Below are 15,188 nucleotides of genomic sequence, written 5' to 3' on the forward strand. Positions count from 1 at the left end.
GGGGTTATTCGCTGATGATTATACAATGTTCAGCATCATTCGCAACTCCTCAGGTATGGAATCAGTCCCTGTCCATATGCAGTAAGACCTGCACAACATTCAGGCTTGGGCTGACAAGTGCCGAGTAACAATTACTTCACACAAGTTCCAGTTCTAATAAGAGAGAATCTAGCCATCTCCGCCTGACATTCAATGCTATTACCATCGCTGAATTCCCCACTATCAACATCCTGAAGCTGAATTAGATCAGCCAAATAAATAATGTGCTTACAGGATAGAGGTTGGGAACTCTGAGCTGAGAAACACACCTCCTGACTCCCCAAAGCCTGTCCACCATCTACGAGGCACAAGTAAGGAGTGTGATGGAAAACTCTCCACTTGCCTGGATGAGTGCAGTTCCAACATTTAAGTAGCTTGCCACCATCCATGATAAAGCCTCCCGCTTGACTGACACACCATCCACCACCTTCAACACCACTGACGCATAATAGCAGAAGTGTGTACCACCTACAAGATGCAGTGCAGCAACTCACCAAGGCTCCTTAGAAAGTATCTTCCAAACCCATGCCCTCTACTACCTCAAAGGACAAAGTCAGCAGATCCCTGGAACGCAATCAACTGAACGTTCTCCTGCAAGTCACACACTATCCTGACGTGAAATGCTATTGCCATCCCTTACATGTCCCTGGGTCAAACTCTTGGAACGTTCTCCCTAATGGCACGGTGGGTGTACACAACCCAACCCATCACAACCAATGGCCAATCGCACCCCGCTGACCCAACTATCCACTCACCTGATCAACCACCATGTGCACGCCCCACACCAGCCAGACTATCTATACCCCTGATCAGACTCGTCAGTCCCCCCAACCAACCTACCCACTGCCCACCAAACACTCACTCAATTCCAGCCCGACTACCCAACCATTGACCCGACTATCTGCCAACCCCCCAAATTGAGTATCCACTCAACTGCTCAGTTACCCACTCAATCACCCACTTACTCACCCACTCACTCACTTTCATTCACTCACTTATCCACTCATTCACCCACCTACCTAATCAATCACTCAGCCACTCACTCACTGACTCACATCCACTCACGCACTTACCCCTGCACTCACTTACCCACTCACCGACCCACTCCGACCCACTCAATTACTCATCAATCGCTCACTTACCTACTCACCATCCCACTCAGCCACCCATTCACTCATTTACCCACTCACTGATCCACTCGCTCGTTTATCCACTCGCTAACCCACCCACTCACCCACCCACTCGCTCACTCACCCACTCATTCAACCACTTACCCACTCAATCACCACCCACTCAATCAAAACCCACTTAATCACCACCCACTGACTCAAGAGGCAGGGAACAATAGAGAGCCGAGAATATTAAATCCTCACAAATATGAGGATGTTTAAATTGTGGTAACCATATAACATAATTATGAACTTAAAAAAACTATTATAATAATCATCTTTATTGTCACAAGTAGGCTTACATTAACACTGCAATGAAGTTACTGTGAAAAGCCCCTAGTCGCCATGTTCAGGCGCCTGTTCGGGTACACGGAGGGAGAATTCAGAATGTCCAATTCACCTAACAGCACGGCTTTCGGGACTTGTGGGAGGAAACCGGAGGAAACCCACGCAGACACGAAGAACGTGCAGACTCCGCAAAGACAGTGACCCAAGCCGGGAACCGAACCTGGGCCCTGGCGCTGTGAAGCAACAGTACTAAGCACTGTGCCATCGTGCCGCCCATAACTGAAAAGGAACTAGCCAAAATTAAACCATCTGAATATTTATTGAATGTGCTATAATTCATTACTAATCAATGGTGAAAAAAAAATCAGTAATTATTACAGTCAATGTCCGGCAGCATTACATCCTGATTGTTGGGACTTAAATAAGCAGAAGCGATAAATTCTTTAATGGTCCATGGAAAATGAACCAAAATAGTTTTATAAACTCAAAAGACAATCTATACTTGAGTAAAGAATGATGGGGGTGTTAAATAGTTAATGTTCAATCATCCTGACCATTTAAGAAAATGCAAGTAAGGAATTGTATCTGATGTTCGAACCAAAAGCTTTGTTTCATTCCATCCTTGTGAAATTGAGGGATGTTACTGGAACTGAATGAGAGTAAAACATAAAACAAAAGGGTAACATTAATGGACTGTAACCAATACATTATTTTGTTGTTACAGTAGATAGACCATGAACAAAATGTACTGGGCTTAATATAGAATCTCAGTTCAATCTGACCACTGAAATCCAAACTGAACGATTGGAAGCATGTAGCCAGATCTATTCATGTCAATAAAATGTGTATCATCCCTTTAATTTAGCAATTGTTGGTTAAGCAATTTTGAATAAAGGGCCTTTCCCTTTGCAAAACAAGAGTTAATCGCTCCATGTCAACAAATTGTCAACCAGCCCATCCCAACGCTTTGTGGTTTGACTTTTTCAGCTCAGCAGATCACTCAATCTAATGTCTTCTGATAAACGCTAGATCTGCCACACTATGTCAAATCTGCAAAAAAGTCAAGCTTCCCGATCGTTTTGTGAGTAAATGCACCATGTGCTGAATTCCTGAACCATACTGATCAGGAAAGTCAGAGAGTCAACCTCGAATCTGTGGTGAACTCATCTGAAGCTATAGGAGGAGGAACATAAGGGGCGCGATTCTCCGCTCCCCACGCCGGGTGGGAGAATTGCGGGAGGGCCGGGCGACTCACGACATGCACCGCTGCGATTCTCTCACCCCCCGCTCGGATGAATCGCCACTCGCCGTTTTTCACGACCGACCGGTTCACGACGTTCCCGACCGGTTCACGACGGCGGCAACCACACATGGTCACTGTCGTCGTGAACATGGGCGCCAAATGCTCATTTGTGGCTTCTGGGGGGCGAAGAGGGGCGTGAGCACCACGGCCGTGCTCGGGAGGGGACTGGCCCGCGATCGGTACCCACCGATCGTCGGGCCGGTGTCTCCAAGCAACGCACTCTTTCCCCTCCGCCGCCCCGTAAGATCAAGCCGCCACATCTTGCGGGGCAGCGGAGGGGAAGATGGCAACCGCGCATGCGCGGGTTGGAGCCGTCAGCCGTCGTGACGTCAGCCGCGCATGTGATTCTCCCATCTGAAGGCAGAGCGTTGACGCCGTCGTAAAAACTGGAGAGTTTAACGATGGCGTCATCGGACCGCTAAGTGTATGGAAATCTCTAAATACTAGAGGATAGGCTCACCATTGAGGAGTACGGCACTGGAGTAATCACGTCGTTCCAGATGCCGACACCAGCGTCAAATGGGCACCGCAGGTCTGCGCATGCACGCTGCAGCCAGTGCGAATGCGCGCTGCAACCAGCGCGAATGTGTGCATGCGCAGGAGCCGCCTTCTCCGTGCCAGCCCTGACGCAACATGGCATAGGGCTACAGGGGCTGGCGTGGAGAAAATAAGGCCCCCACCACGTGAGGCCGACCCGTTGATTGGTAGGCCCCGATCGCGGGCCAGGCCACGGTGGAGGCCTCCCCTGGGGTCGGACCCCCCCCTCCCCCCTCCCCCCTCCCAACCAGGTCGCCCCAGACAGGATGGATGCTGAGGTCCCGCCGGGTAAGACCAGATGTGAATGATGCCGGTGGGACTCAGGCTTTTTTGGGCAGCCACTCGGCCCATCCTGGGCGGAGGATCGCCGCGGAGAGGGTAGTGCGGCCCCCAACAGGCTTCGGGCTGACCACGCAGGCACCAATCACCGGAGAATCGGCGGACTGGCGCCGGGGCGTCGTCGCACGATTCGCGTCAGGCCCGGCGAGTTTCCGACCCGGCGTGGGCTGAGGAAATCCTGCCCAGCCCCTTGAATCTGTTCCCCCATTTAATGAGATTGCAGCTGAAGGCAGAACTGTGGAAGTGCAGAGAGATTTAGGGACCTGTGTATGGAAATCTCTAAAAACTGGAGGATAGGCTCACCATTGCCTTCTCTGGGGCAAATAAGGTTAGGCAATAAAACTGGTGCCAACACCCCATGATAGAAGACTAAAAAGTGTAATTAAAAAGGTTAACAGAACGGTGTGTTATTCAAAAGTAAGGAGCTTTCTGCAACTTGTGTCAGACTCCATTTGGAACATTGCATTTGGTATTGGATGTCAAATCTCAGCAAAGGCCTTGGAGAGGCTGCACTGCAGATTCACCAGAATGACACTAGAGTTTGAGGGATTAAGTTATAATGCAGGTCGTTGAAACTTAACCGGAATTACCTTGAGTGTCAAAGACGAATTGGGTGAGATAATTTAAGTCCATTAAAAGATCCAATGGACAAGATAAAGAGAAGCTGTTTCTGATGGAGAACTTAAAGCAAGGCAGTATAATCTTAAAGTTAAACCTCTTAGGCGTGGGACCAGGAAGTACTTTTTTACATAAATGGTAGTGAAAATCTCGAATCTCCCCCCGTAAAAGCACTCAGTATTGGATTGATTTAAGTTTTCAAAACTGAGATTGATAAGATTTTTTTGTTAGGTCTTGTTAGTGTCATAGAATCATAGAATTTACAGTGCACAAGGAGGCCATTCGGCCCATCGAGTATGCACTGGCCCTTGGAAAGAGCACCCCACTTAAGCCCATACCACCATATCTTGTAACCCAGTAACCCCACCCTAACTTTTCTTTGGACACTGAGGGCAATTTATCATTGCCAATCCACCTAACCTGCACATCTTTGGACTGTGGGAGGAAACCGGAGCACCCGGAAGAAACCCACGCAGACACGGGGAGAATGTGCGCACAGTGACCCAAGCCGGAATCGAACCTGGGATCCTGGAGCTGTGAAGCAACTGTGCTAACCACGGTGCTAACATGCTGCTCATTTGGATTTGTAACTAATGTGGACAAATGTCACCGAGTTTACTCTCCACCCACACTCCCCTATCTATCCGCCTTCCCAAGGCATTTCTCACTCTCCTGGATTCATGAATGCTCAAGTGCTTTTCAATCCTCAAACCTTTCTCACTAAACAGCCGTTTTGCTCTGACTGTGTTTATTTTCAGGAATTGGACCTGGAAGCCTGAACGAGGAGGCCTGACCAGGCCCATCTCCACTTCAAAAGCAGAGTAATGTTCGTGTCATTCTGGAACAGAGTTTAATCCAATTTGCCATAAACAATCACATGGGAGATCCAGCATGAGAAAAACTCCACAACAGTGCTACTTGCTGACCATGCACTCCTGCAAGGCACAATAGCGAGGGATAAAGACATTCCCTGCAGGGTGTCCATGAAGAGCAATCATTTCAATAAGTCATCTGATAATGAATTCAGGGCGACTTTGCCTTGAGCCTGCACTAGCCTGACAAATAAAAAAGGTCTGAGGCAGATGCATTGCACCCATTCTAACATCTAGATATGGTACAAATTCCCCTGACCTGTTCACAGTATTGGTGATGGATGAGAAGAGGAAGTTGTAAAAGACAATCAAATTTGATGGAAAGACAAGGGGGAAATTAAAGACTTTCGATACTTCCAGGGAGAAATCCTCCTTCATTGTTGATGTATCACCCTTTCAAAACCTCTGTGTACCAAAAATCAAAATGCAAACATTTTATTATTTATATCGATGAATACATAATTTGTTTTTTTAACATTTTTTTTGTATGTGAAAGCGAGCATATGAGAATGTACTGTGCAGACGTGTGCATGTAGGTGTATATTGCAAACATGGTTAAATAAATGTGTGCATGTGAGTTTATGCATGTGCTTTTTTCTATTCATCTGCATCACACAACGGCACAACACTTGTCAGCTTTGCCTTAACCTTTCTCATTGTAGTCAATGAACTAACGGCTGCACATTAAGAAAGTAATGAGTCTACAGTGTAAACATTACAGGTCTCATTAAAACACAAGAAAACCTGCAATACATTTATCGCCATTTATGGATGACGTTCACAGCTTTTTTTTACACTTCAATCACACCCGGCATTAATTTCCAAGGGAAAAAATAATTAGGATCTCACTTTTCAGAAGACAGAGTGAAAATGTAAACAATGCTTCCCTCTGGGCGAGTGCTTTATCAAGTTGACAGGTGCATTTGAATTTCCATGGGTGGGGGACATAATAGGTTATTTATGTGTCATTCTAACAGAACGGTCTGGCCGTCATAATGGACAGCCGACTTCGCCCACATTAAATTCTGCAACTAATCCCCCGATTCTGACCCCTGTCAGCCTCCTCAAATGTACTTTGCGAGGGGGAAATAAAATAAACAGGCGCTCCGCAAACAAGGTTGGGTCTCCCGCTATTTACCACCCCCCCCCCCCTCCAGCCCCACTGCTCTTGCCCTGATTTAATGTCATGAAAAAGTGGAAATCTGTTGCTGCACTTTGTCGACAGGCCGGGGTGTTTTGTGTTGTTTTTTTTTATTTTGGAGACGTCCCTTTCGAGGATTCCTGCTCCATTTAAAATGAAAGGTAGCGCACGCAAGGGTGACAAGTCAATGACCGGTGAGGGAAACATTTTTTTTTCCTCTCTGAAGGGGGCAGGCAACTCTGTTAAAATAAAGCACAGTCAAACATACCTAATGGTTTGGAGAGCAAAGTGAACACAGTGCAGCAGCACAGAGGAGATTGCGCTCCGATACTGTAAGAGCAACAATACCATTCCGAGACAACCAGCAGATATTTAGACAGGCATCACTAGGCACCAATATTGTATATTTCAATTTAACACATTTGAAAGTCGGTTCAGCTGCTGGTTCTCATGGTCCATTATTTCTTGTTAAAAATAAGCATTCACTTGAAGCATGTTGATCGAAAAAGGAAGAACATGGAAAGAAAATATAATTCCAGTGCACTGATCCACGAGCAGGACACAGTACAGAATCAAAACTGGTAAGACAAAAATCCCCCCAAAAATAAAAGAAAGGGCCGGGATTCTCCCCTACCCGGCGGGGCGGGGGGTACCGGCGTGTGGAGTGCCTAAAACTACTCCGGCGTCAGGCCTCCCCAAAGGTGCGGAATTCTCCGGAGTGGTTTCCGCTCTGCCGGCCGGCGCGAACGGCCTTTGGCGCCCCACCAGCTGGGACCGAAAGGCCTTCACCGGCCGGCAGAAGTCCGCGCATGCGCCGGAGCGTCAGCGGCTGCTGACGTCATCCCCGCGCATGCGCGGGGGAGGGGGTCTCTTTCGCCTCCGCCATGGTGGAGACCGTGGCGGAGGCGGAAGAAAAAGAGTGCCCCCACGGCACAGGCCCGCCCGCCGATAGGTGGGCCCCGATCGTGGGCCAGGCCACCGTGGGGGCAACCCCCGGGGCCAGATCGCCCCGCGCGTCCCCCAGGACCCCGGCGCCTGCCCCCGCCGCCAATCCCGCCGGCACCAGACGTGCTTTGATTCCCGCCGGTGGGAAAGGCTTGTCAGCCCCCGCCGATTCCCGGGTGGCGGAAAATTGACGATTGACGCCTGCCCCGGGCGATTCTCCGACTCCCCGGGGGGTTAGAGAATTCCGCCCCAGATCTATGAGCGGGATTCTCTCAGCCCGGGGCCGGGCCGGAAAATCGCCGCAACCGGCGCGAATCGTTGCCACGCAGAACGGAGAATCGGCGCCATTGGCACGGCGAGGTCGGTGCCGGTAGGTGGCCACTCTACGCGCCCCCCCCCCCCCCCCCCCACACCCCCGGCGATTCTTGCCCTGGGTTTTGCCGAGCGGCTGTAACAGAAAACTCGAGGCCCACTGGCGCCGTTCTAATCTGCTCTCAGCCAGCGGGGCCTCGGCGTAGAGGGTCCGGGGGCAGCCTGTGGTGGGGGAGGGGAGGGGGGATCGACCCCGGGGGGGCCTCCATTGTGGCCTGGCCCACGATCGGGGCCCACCAATCGGTGGGCGGCTTCTCGGGCTTTCATCCGCGCCGGCCCCTTTAGCCCTGCGCCATGTTGCGTCGGGGCCAGCACGGAGAAGGGAGTCACGACGCATGCGCGCGTTGGCACCGGTGCCCCTGCGCATGCACGGACTCCGCGGCGCCCAGTTGACTTTGGGATCAGCAGCTGGAGTGGCATGAACCACTCCAGTGCCGTTCTGGCCCCCTGTAGGGGCCAGAATTGCTGATCCTGAGGCCATGTTGAGAAACGCGAAGGTGTTTCCGACGGCGTCAACACGTAGCCTCAGGGTCAGAAAATCCCGCCCTATATGTATTTGAGTTATAATTAGTCAGAAACAAGATGAATTGCATCATTTATTCTGCAATAGAGTAGGTTTGTATCATACTATATCCTGCTAAACTACTGCAAACCGTGTGTGCAGCTACTTGTAAGTTTAACCTTTGGATCATTTGATTCTTTTTTTTCCATCATGTTGCTTTACGGGATCTGAGCCCTCACAATCACATTGTTCGATCTGCCTTTGTCCTGTTCCTCCCACGTCTCTCTGAAAACTCAAGCTACCTTTGCAACAGAGAGGCAGCTCTCTGCCCTGTGAACTGCTCTGCCTTGCCCCCTGTGATAATGAGCAAAAGTCGGTCAAAAAAGCAATGTACCTCTCGTTACCCCCGTTGACTGGCTTAACAGGCAACTAAGCTGCAATGGTGTGCAAAGTATTGGTACTCTTGAGTTTGAAGCTTCGCCAGAGAAAAGAGGCTGTTTAAACATGAGATTTGCTTGAGCAACCCTCGCTTTTATAAAGATGACTTTAAACGGCAAACAACTTGGTTTATTATTTATTTTAATAAATGTTGCCTTAAGGTGCCTGGTCAGTTCCAACAGTAAATGCTCCCAATTTGTACCCGTGTGAAGAGGCCCACATAAAGTCAATCCTGATACGTTCCACTGCATTATTCTGAATTTAAAATGGTGTCCACAGAAGGGACAATTTGGTAATCGTTCTATGTTCTTATGAAACATACCACTCCACCTGAAACAGTGAACTGAGTGAGGTGTACATAGCAGGGTAACCCAATGATCATGGGCGGGATTCTCTCACTCCGGGGCCTGGCCGGAGAATTGCCGGGACCGGTGCGAATTGCGCCACGTTGCCCCGACATCGGTCCGCCGATTCTCCGGAGAACGGAGAATCGGCGCCATTGGAGCTGGCGCGGTCGGCACGGCGCCGGTCGGGGGCCGCTCTACGGGGGCCCCTCCGCCCGCCGATTCTCGGCCCGGGATGGGCCAAGAGGCTAAAAAAGCTGAGTCCCGCCGGTGTCGTCCACCCCTGCTCTTACCCGACGGGACCTCGGCGTGGATGCATCTGTGGGCGGCCCTGTGGGGGGTGGAAGGGGGTCCGACCCCAAGGGGGGGGCCTCCGCTGTGGCCCGACCCGCGATCGAGGCCTACCAATCAGCGGGCCGGCCTCTCAGGCTGGGGGCCTCCTTTGTTATGCGCCGGCCCCTGTAGCCCTACGCCATGTTGCGTCGGGGCCGGCTCGGAGAAAGGAGCCACTGCGCATGCGCGCATTGGCATCCATCTGATGTCAGGGATCGGCAGCTGGAGCGGCGTGGGTCGCTCCAGTGTCGTGCTGGCCCTCTGAACGGGTCAGAATCGCTGCTCCTGAGGCCATGTTGACGCCGTCGAGAAATGCGACGGGTTTACGATGGCGTCAACACTTAGCCTCAGGACCAGAGAATCCCGCCCCATATTCTTGTTTCTGATTCCAAAATGAAAGTCAGCGTGCGAAAAGAATGAGCATGGATAAGATTCTGCGAGGAGGCAGACTACACAGGGCAGGACAGGTCTGACTATAATACCAGCTCAGAATCAGATAGAAGAATTGCTTATATGCGAATGGCGAGAACCGCACGTGGTTAATCTACAGCGCAGGTGGGCACAGGTGGGTTCAGCACAGGTGGACAGCACAGTAGCACAGCGGTTAGCACTGTTGCTTCACAGCTCCAGGGTCCCGGGTTCGATTCCCAGCTTGGGTCACTGTCTGTGTGGAGTCTGCACGTTTTCCCCGTGACTGCGTGGGTTTCCTCCGGGTGCTCCGGTTTCCTCCCACAAGTCCTGAAAGACGTGCTTGTTAGGTAATTTGGACATTCTGAATTCTCTCTCTGTGTACCCGAACAGGCGCCGGGATGTGGCGACTAGGGGCTTTTCACAGTAACTTCATTGCGTTGTTAATGTAAGCCTACTTGTGACAATAAAGATCATTATTCTTATTAATTCGGGAGCGAATCTGTGTCATCTAACTGATGACAGATTTGCCCAAAAGAGTGGTTGCAAACCACCTTGGATTTTGAGTGTCTGCCTGTGGTCACAAATTATCTTGGATGTGAAGGGGGGGAAAAAAACTGTGTGGCTGAGCAAACTTTGATGTGACACTTACAGATTTCTGTTGTGAAAACATCTTGAGGGCAATCAAGTGCTATTAACACGTGTCAGCAAAGCTTCATATGAATTACTACAAAAATTATAGATAACTGCATCGCTTTTCCATCACTGTCCAAAGATTCCGGGACAAGAGTTTGCATATCTACGCAAGCGTTATACAATTTAACAAATTGCCTTTCTCCCTCCCCCACCCCACCCCACCCCCGAGCTCACACCCCCACCCTCCCCCATTTTTACAGGGACAATAATCACAAAGATGACATGGGACAATTAATTAGATCCATCTGCATGGCTGCTTTTAAATAATTAATGTGTTCGTTATGAACTTGAATTGATTGGTACACTTTACCTGAAATAAAACATTCCGTACCACACCTGTATTGTGTTGAAGCTGCTACCTCTGGCTGTGCACTAAAATGATACAGGATACAGTTTTCTATCTTGGCATTAATCAAGGAGCGGGACATGAATCACATTTGCTCCCTTATTTTAATTGCAAGGACATATTATGAATACAGTGTCTGAAATGTATTTTTAATGAAAAATACTACATCTTGACCTAATCATATCAACCTTATTCTACCTAATTAAGGATGCAAAAATCATTACAGTTGCAAAATATTAGTTCCAGCTCCATCAAGCTGCTAGCCGCTCCTTCATGAATATAAATTTTTTTTATTCCATGATAAATAGTTAATGAGGTAAAAATGACAAAATTTGCATGTAGGCAAATTAGTTTAATAGGGAGATGACTTGTTTAACTGGAGAAAGTGACCTTATCCCTGATACAAAAAAAAAATTGGCTCAATTACGTGACCAACTGAACAATGCCGTACCTCAACCCCGCAAAAAGAGAAGACTCAAGTGAAATAAAATTGCGTTTTCATCATAATGCCAGAAGTATTTAAATTCTAATATATTTTAGCAGTCTGCTGGCAGCAAATTAAAGCAAAAATAGAGCATGTTATGACAATGGGCGATTCACCTCCTCAACATACAGTAAGCAAAGCAGCTTTTACCAGAGGATTTATTGTTACAGGATTTCATTTCTTGCCCAATCATGACAGCGTCCCCAAAAATACTAAAGAAAAAAAAACCCTAACGATATTAGGAAACTCCGCTGCAGAATAATACCTGCTTTCGTATTGTCTACCCTTCCATTTGAACCAAGCGGATGAGACCATTTAAAAGTCCGAGGAAATTATATTTTGCTTCTTGTTCTTGCTCTCTGTCAGAAACCTGTGTGCATCATGAATGGATCCGATTCAGCTTTTGCAGAGAATACACCATTAACCCCAGGGAATCTTGGCAAAGTAAAGGACTATGGTTTGGCTTTAATGTTTCATTTGGTTTCTCGAAATAAATGCCAAAATACTTTAAAGTTGCTCCCATTCCTAATGCACGTTTAATTTGAATGTGGGCGTGCAGGTCATTTTAGAATCAACATTTTAATTCTTAAATGCCTAACTATAAATTCATTATTAAACATGTCCAGCTGAGTGAACTACTCGTCTAAATGTTGGACGTCTTTTTTTCTTTGCAGAGGCAAGTCGGTAACTCGCAAGGGCTCTTTCTTTTAAATCGTTGGTTTTCTTCCTCTTCACAACGCCTCTGACAAAGGCTTCTCACAGCCAGACAACCTCTGTTACTCAAGGGAAAGGGGGCAATCTGGGTGACACACTGCTCTGCGTTTGCATTGGTGCCTTTCAACAATCAATTGAAGGTGCACTTGCAGCCTATTAACTTCCTCCTGTTCTATAATGATCCATGCCTCACAGCATATGGAGGTTTACCACTCAGCAACTCAAGTGAGGATTCACAAAATATACTCCCAGGCAGGCCCACTACCTCGGCACACTGTGTGTGCTTCTCAGTAGGTTAATATATGGGCATAAACAGCACAGCAACCAGCTTTAACGTCCCCGGACGAGTGTATCTCCTATGCATCAAAGTGCATTTTGAATCTCCATGCTCTGATATTTTCCACATGAACATCTGCAATTTATTACCTAGTTTATTGTAAGGCTGGCAGGAAATCTTAATATTCTGGAAGTTAAAAAGCACTGCAGCTATAGAAATAACATAGCGAATCATCTAGCTGCTAACAAGCTACTTGAATCATTTAATGCATAACTTATTTCTGTGTAAAATGCAGTCACTAATAGCTTCTAAATCACTTCAGAAGCACCCCCTTTTGAAAAATATGCATTTTGTTCTTTTATTTCACTTTGAATTCTAATCTTGCTTTTAACATCCTCCAGTGCATTTTCTTCTATTTTATGCCGTCCACCTTCAAGGGGAGATATTTTCTCTGCTAAATCAGCACATGTCATATCAAATGATGAGATCAGATTTGTAAAGGCTCCCCTCTTGAAACCTGCCAGTTACAGAGGCACCTTGTAGTATTCACAGCTCACTCTCCCTGAAAATAAGGCACATGGAAGTCACTGGCATATGGAAAGAATAGTACTATTATGCAGCATCACGCTGCCTTGAAGAAGATATCACATTACCGTGTGACAGACCAGAGTGGTGATGGGGGAGCACTATTCGTTAAGGAAGAAGAGGGATGATTGAAAAAGCAAATTACTTAGCTCATTCTGCCAAAAAAAAAGAGCAGGGTTATTAATGGAGGTCCAAGATTATTGGCAAGGTGATTGTTACTATTCGCTAATTCTGAAACACTGCATTATTTCATTAGGACATAAAGTTAACATGGATTATGATACAGACTTTAAGATGTATGATCACTGACTGCTTGGATATTAAATTGGGTAACATTTTCCGTTGCCACAATTTTAATATTTTACATAATTAAAAGTTAATGCCGTTTAAATGCAAATACTGTATCTTAGCGTGCGAGCTTGTATTTATCAAATTTTTTTGGCACATATCATTAATTTCAAGTAATTAAATTAGAGCAACAAAATATACTCATTCGCATATAATGAAACAGGCATTCTACATATACGTTCCCAAAATCAATTCTTGCTAAACATTTTGCAAAGTTCAAACCACAATGGAGGATAAACATTGATAAACACAGCAGCTATCGTATTTCCAGAATTCAATGTTGCTTTCATTCCTCCTGCAAAGTTCAAGTTGTGACCAAACTTTAGGAAGTTACGATAATATATAATTCTGGTTGTAAATTGGTTATTTTCTCCGCAGGGCATCATTTTGGTTTGATCAGAGGTTTTAACGGAGTATTGTGTATTATATTGCAACACTAGAATAGAAACATGGGTGACACCGCACTGAACTTTGGAAAGGGTGCACCATCTGTGTCTCGAAGAGGGAAGGTGCAACAACATTGTGACATTAAATCAGTAATTAACAAAAGATAGCTTCCTATCATTAGCACAACAGGAACAGAAAAAGAGTGTCGGAATCGCGAACTCTGATGTCACGTGGTCACTGACCAGGGCATTGTGAATTGACTGCGGCCTCCTCTTTAGCTTAGATTTTCATGAATCTATCACCCTTAAAAATAACAAGTACTCTAGTTTCCGTTACAGAACTGTGGGGCCAAACTGTGCCCGATGTTGTTTGTAACACACAATATGAAATCACTTCTACTTTACGAAGGAAGGCCGGCATTTATACAGCTTTGCATGACCCCAGGTCGTCCGAAAGTGCTTTACAACCGCTGAAATACTTTTGAAGTGCAGTCACTGTTGCAAAGTCGGAAACATTAAATGAGTTATAAACCTTGATTAAAACTGCAATCAGAGGGATTTCATTTGAACGTGTTTGTCACTAAAATGGAACAGCATGATTACCTAATTAAAATGTAATTAACTTCTTGAATTTTTTCCTGCAGTCCCATCTTTGTCATCCAATGCCATTACCTTGTTCTTGAGCATTGGAAGTGGGGGGGGACCACAGCCTTGAATAATGGTGAATTTATGCGGATAATGCAAGACAATGGAATTTGGGCCTGCTAATGTTTCACTTAACCTCCTCCCTCAGGCAAAGCCAGGTGACACTGGATCCACTGATCTGTCTTGCAGCTGAGAGTGACGGCCAAGAAAACTCAATCAAAGTCACCATTGGGGCTACAGTTCAACACCAAGCACTCACTTCCAGCAATCATGCCAGTATCCACCCCAACACCCATTTCCAAAGGGGCTGCTGACATGACAGTACACAGCGAGCCTGATTGTCAAGGTGTGCTGCTGGATTATTGAGTGGAACGTGTTTTCAATGCATTATCGCGGGGCAGGCGTTGCACTTTGACGCGTGCCCCACTTTGAAAGCCGATTTTAAAGCTGGCAATCGAAGCTGAGGTTGCCAACAGGATGGGTGGAAAGGCAAATAGCCACGGGCTTTGCGGCTGACCCCTGCAGCTGGGGGCCCTGTGGTAGAACCGAGGGAGCTATTCGTGGTGAGTTTCTATGGGTGTTAATAGCTGAAGGTGAAGCTGGATTTGTGAGATACTATGAAGCAGAAGATTCAGCTGAATATTTAGCACAATTAAGAGAGATGATCTGTGGTATCTAAAGAATTGAGTGTGGGGGTGGGGGAAGGGGTCTGCCTTCTTCTCTGATGGAGGATCCAGGGCATTGTTATATTTCAATTGGTAAACTGACTCCCGCTGGTTTGCTCACTCACCTTTCTTCTCTCGCCACTGATCCCCCTCCATTGCTCTGTCTTTTTTATTATGTAGTTCAGCTCTTGATTTGACATCTCCAAGTCCAGGGGTACAAGAAATGTCTCCTCGGCGCTGTGCAGACGGTAGAAGACATCCAGCAGCTTCCCCCGGTTGTGCAGCCTTCAAAGTGGTTCAAAATTCATTCACAGTTATTCACCTCACATCTTTGTTTTTAATATCATGCACACTAACAAGGAGAGTACAGTTCCAAAAGTCCAAACTGCTTTCC

At 47.1% G+C, this 15,188-nt stretch overlaps 1 protein-coding gene across 8 annotated transcripts in view; it reads right to left on the minus strand.

The window, feature by feature from the left end:
• Positions 1 to 15,188, minus strand: part of ofcc1 (orofacial cleft 1 candidate 1) — a 220,670-nt gene that overhangs the window by 62,581 nt on the left and 142,901 nt on the right. For all 8 annotated transcript variants that reach the window (XM_038810230.1, XM_038810225.1, XM_038810231.1 and 5 more), the window contains one exon: positions 14,920 to 15,079. In XM_038810230.1, coding sequence (XP_038666158.1) covers positions 14,920 to 15,079 — 160 coding nt within the window. The remainder of the gene's footprint in view (positions 1 to 14,919; positions 15,080 to 15,188) is intronic.

Source organism: Scyliorhinus canicula, chromosome 10 (genome assembly GCF_902713615.1).
Source record: "Scyliorhinus canicula chromosome 10, sScyCan1.1, whole genome shotgun sequence".
Classification (NCBI taxonomy): Eukaryota; Metazoa; Chordata; class Chondrichthyes; order Carcharhiniformes; family Scyliorhinidae; genus Scyliorhinus; species Scyliorhinus canicula.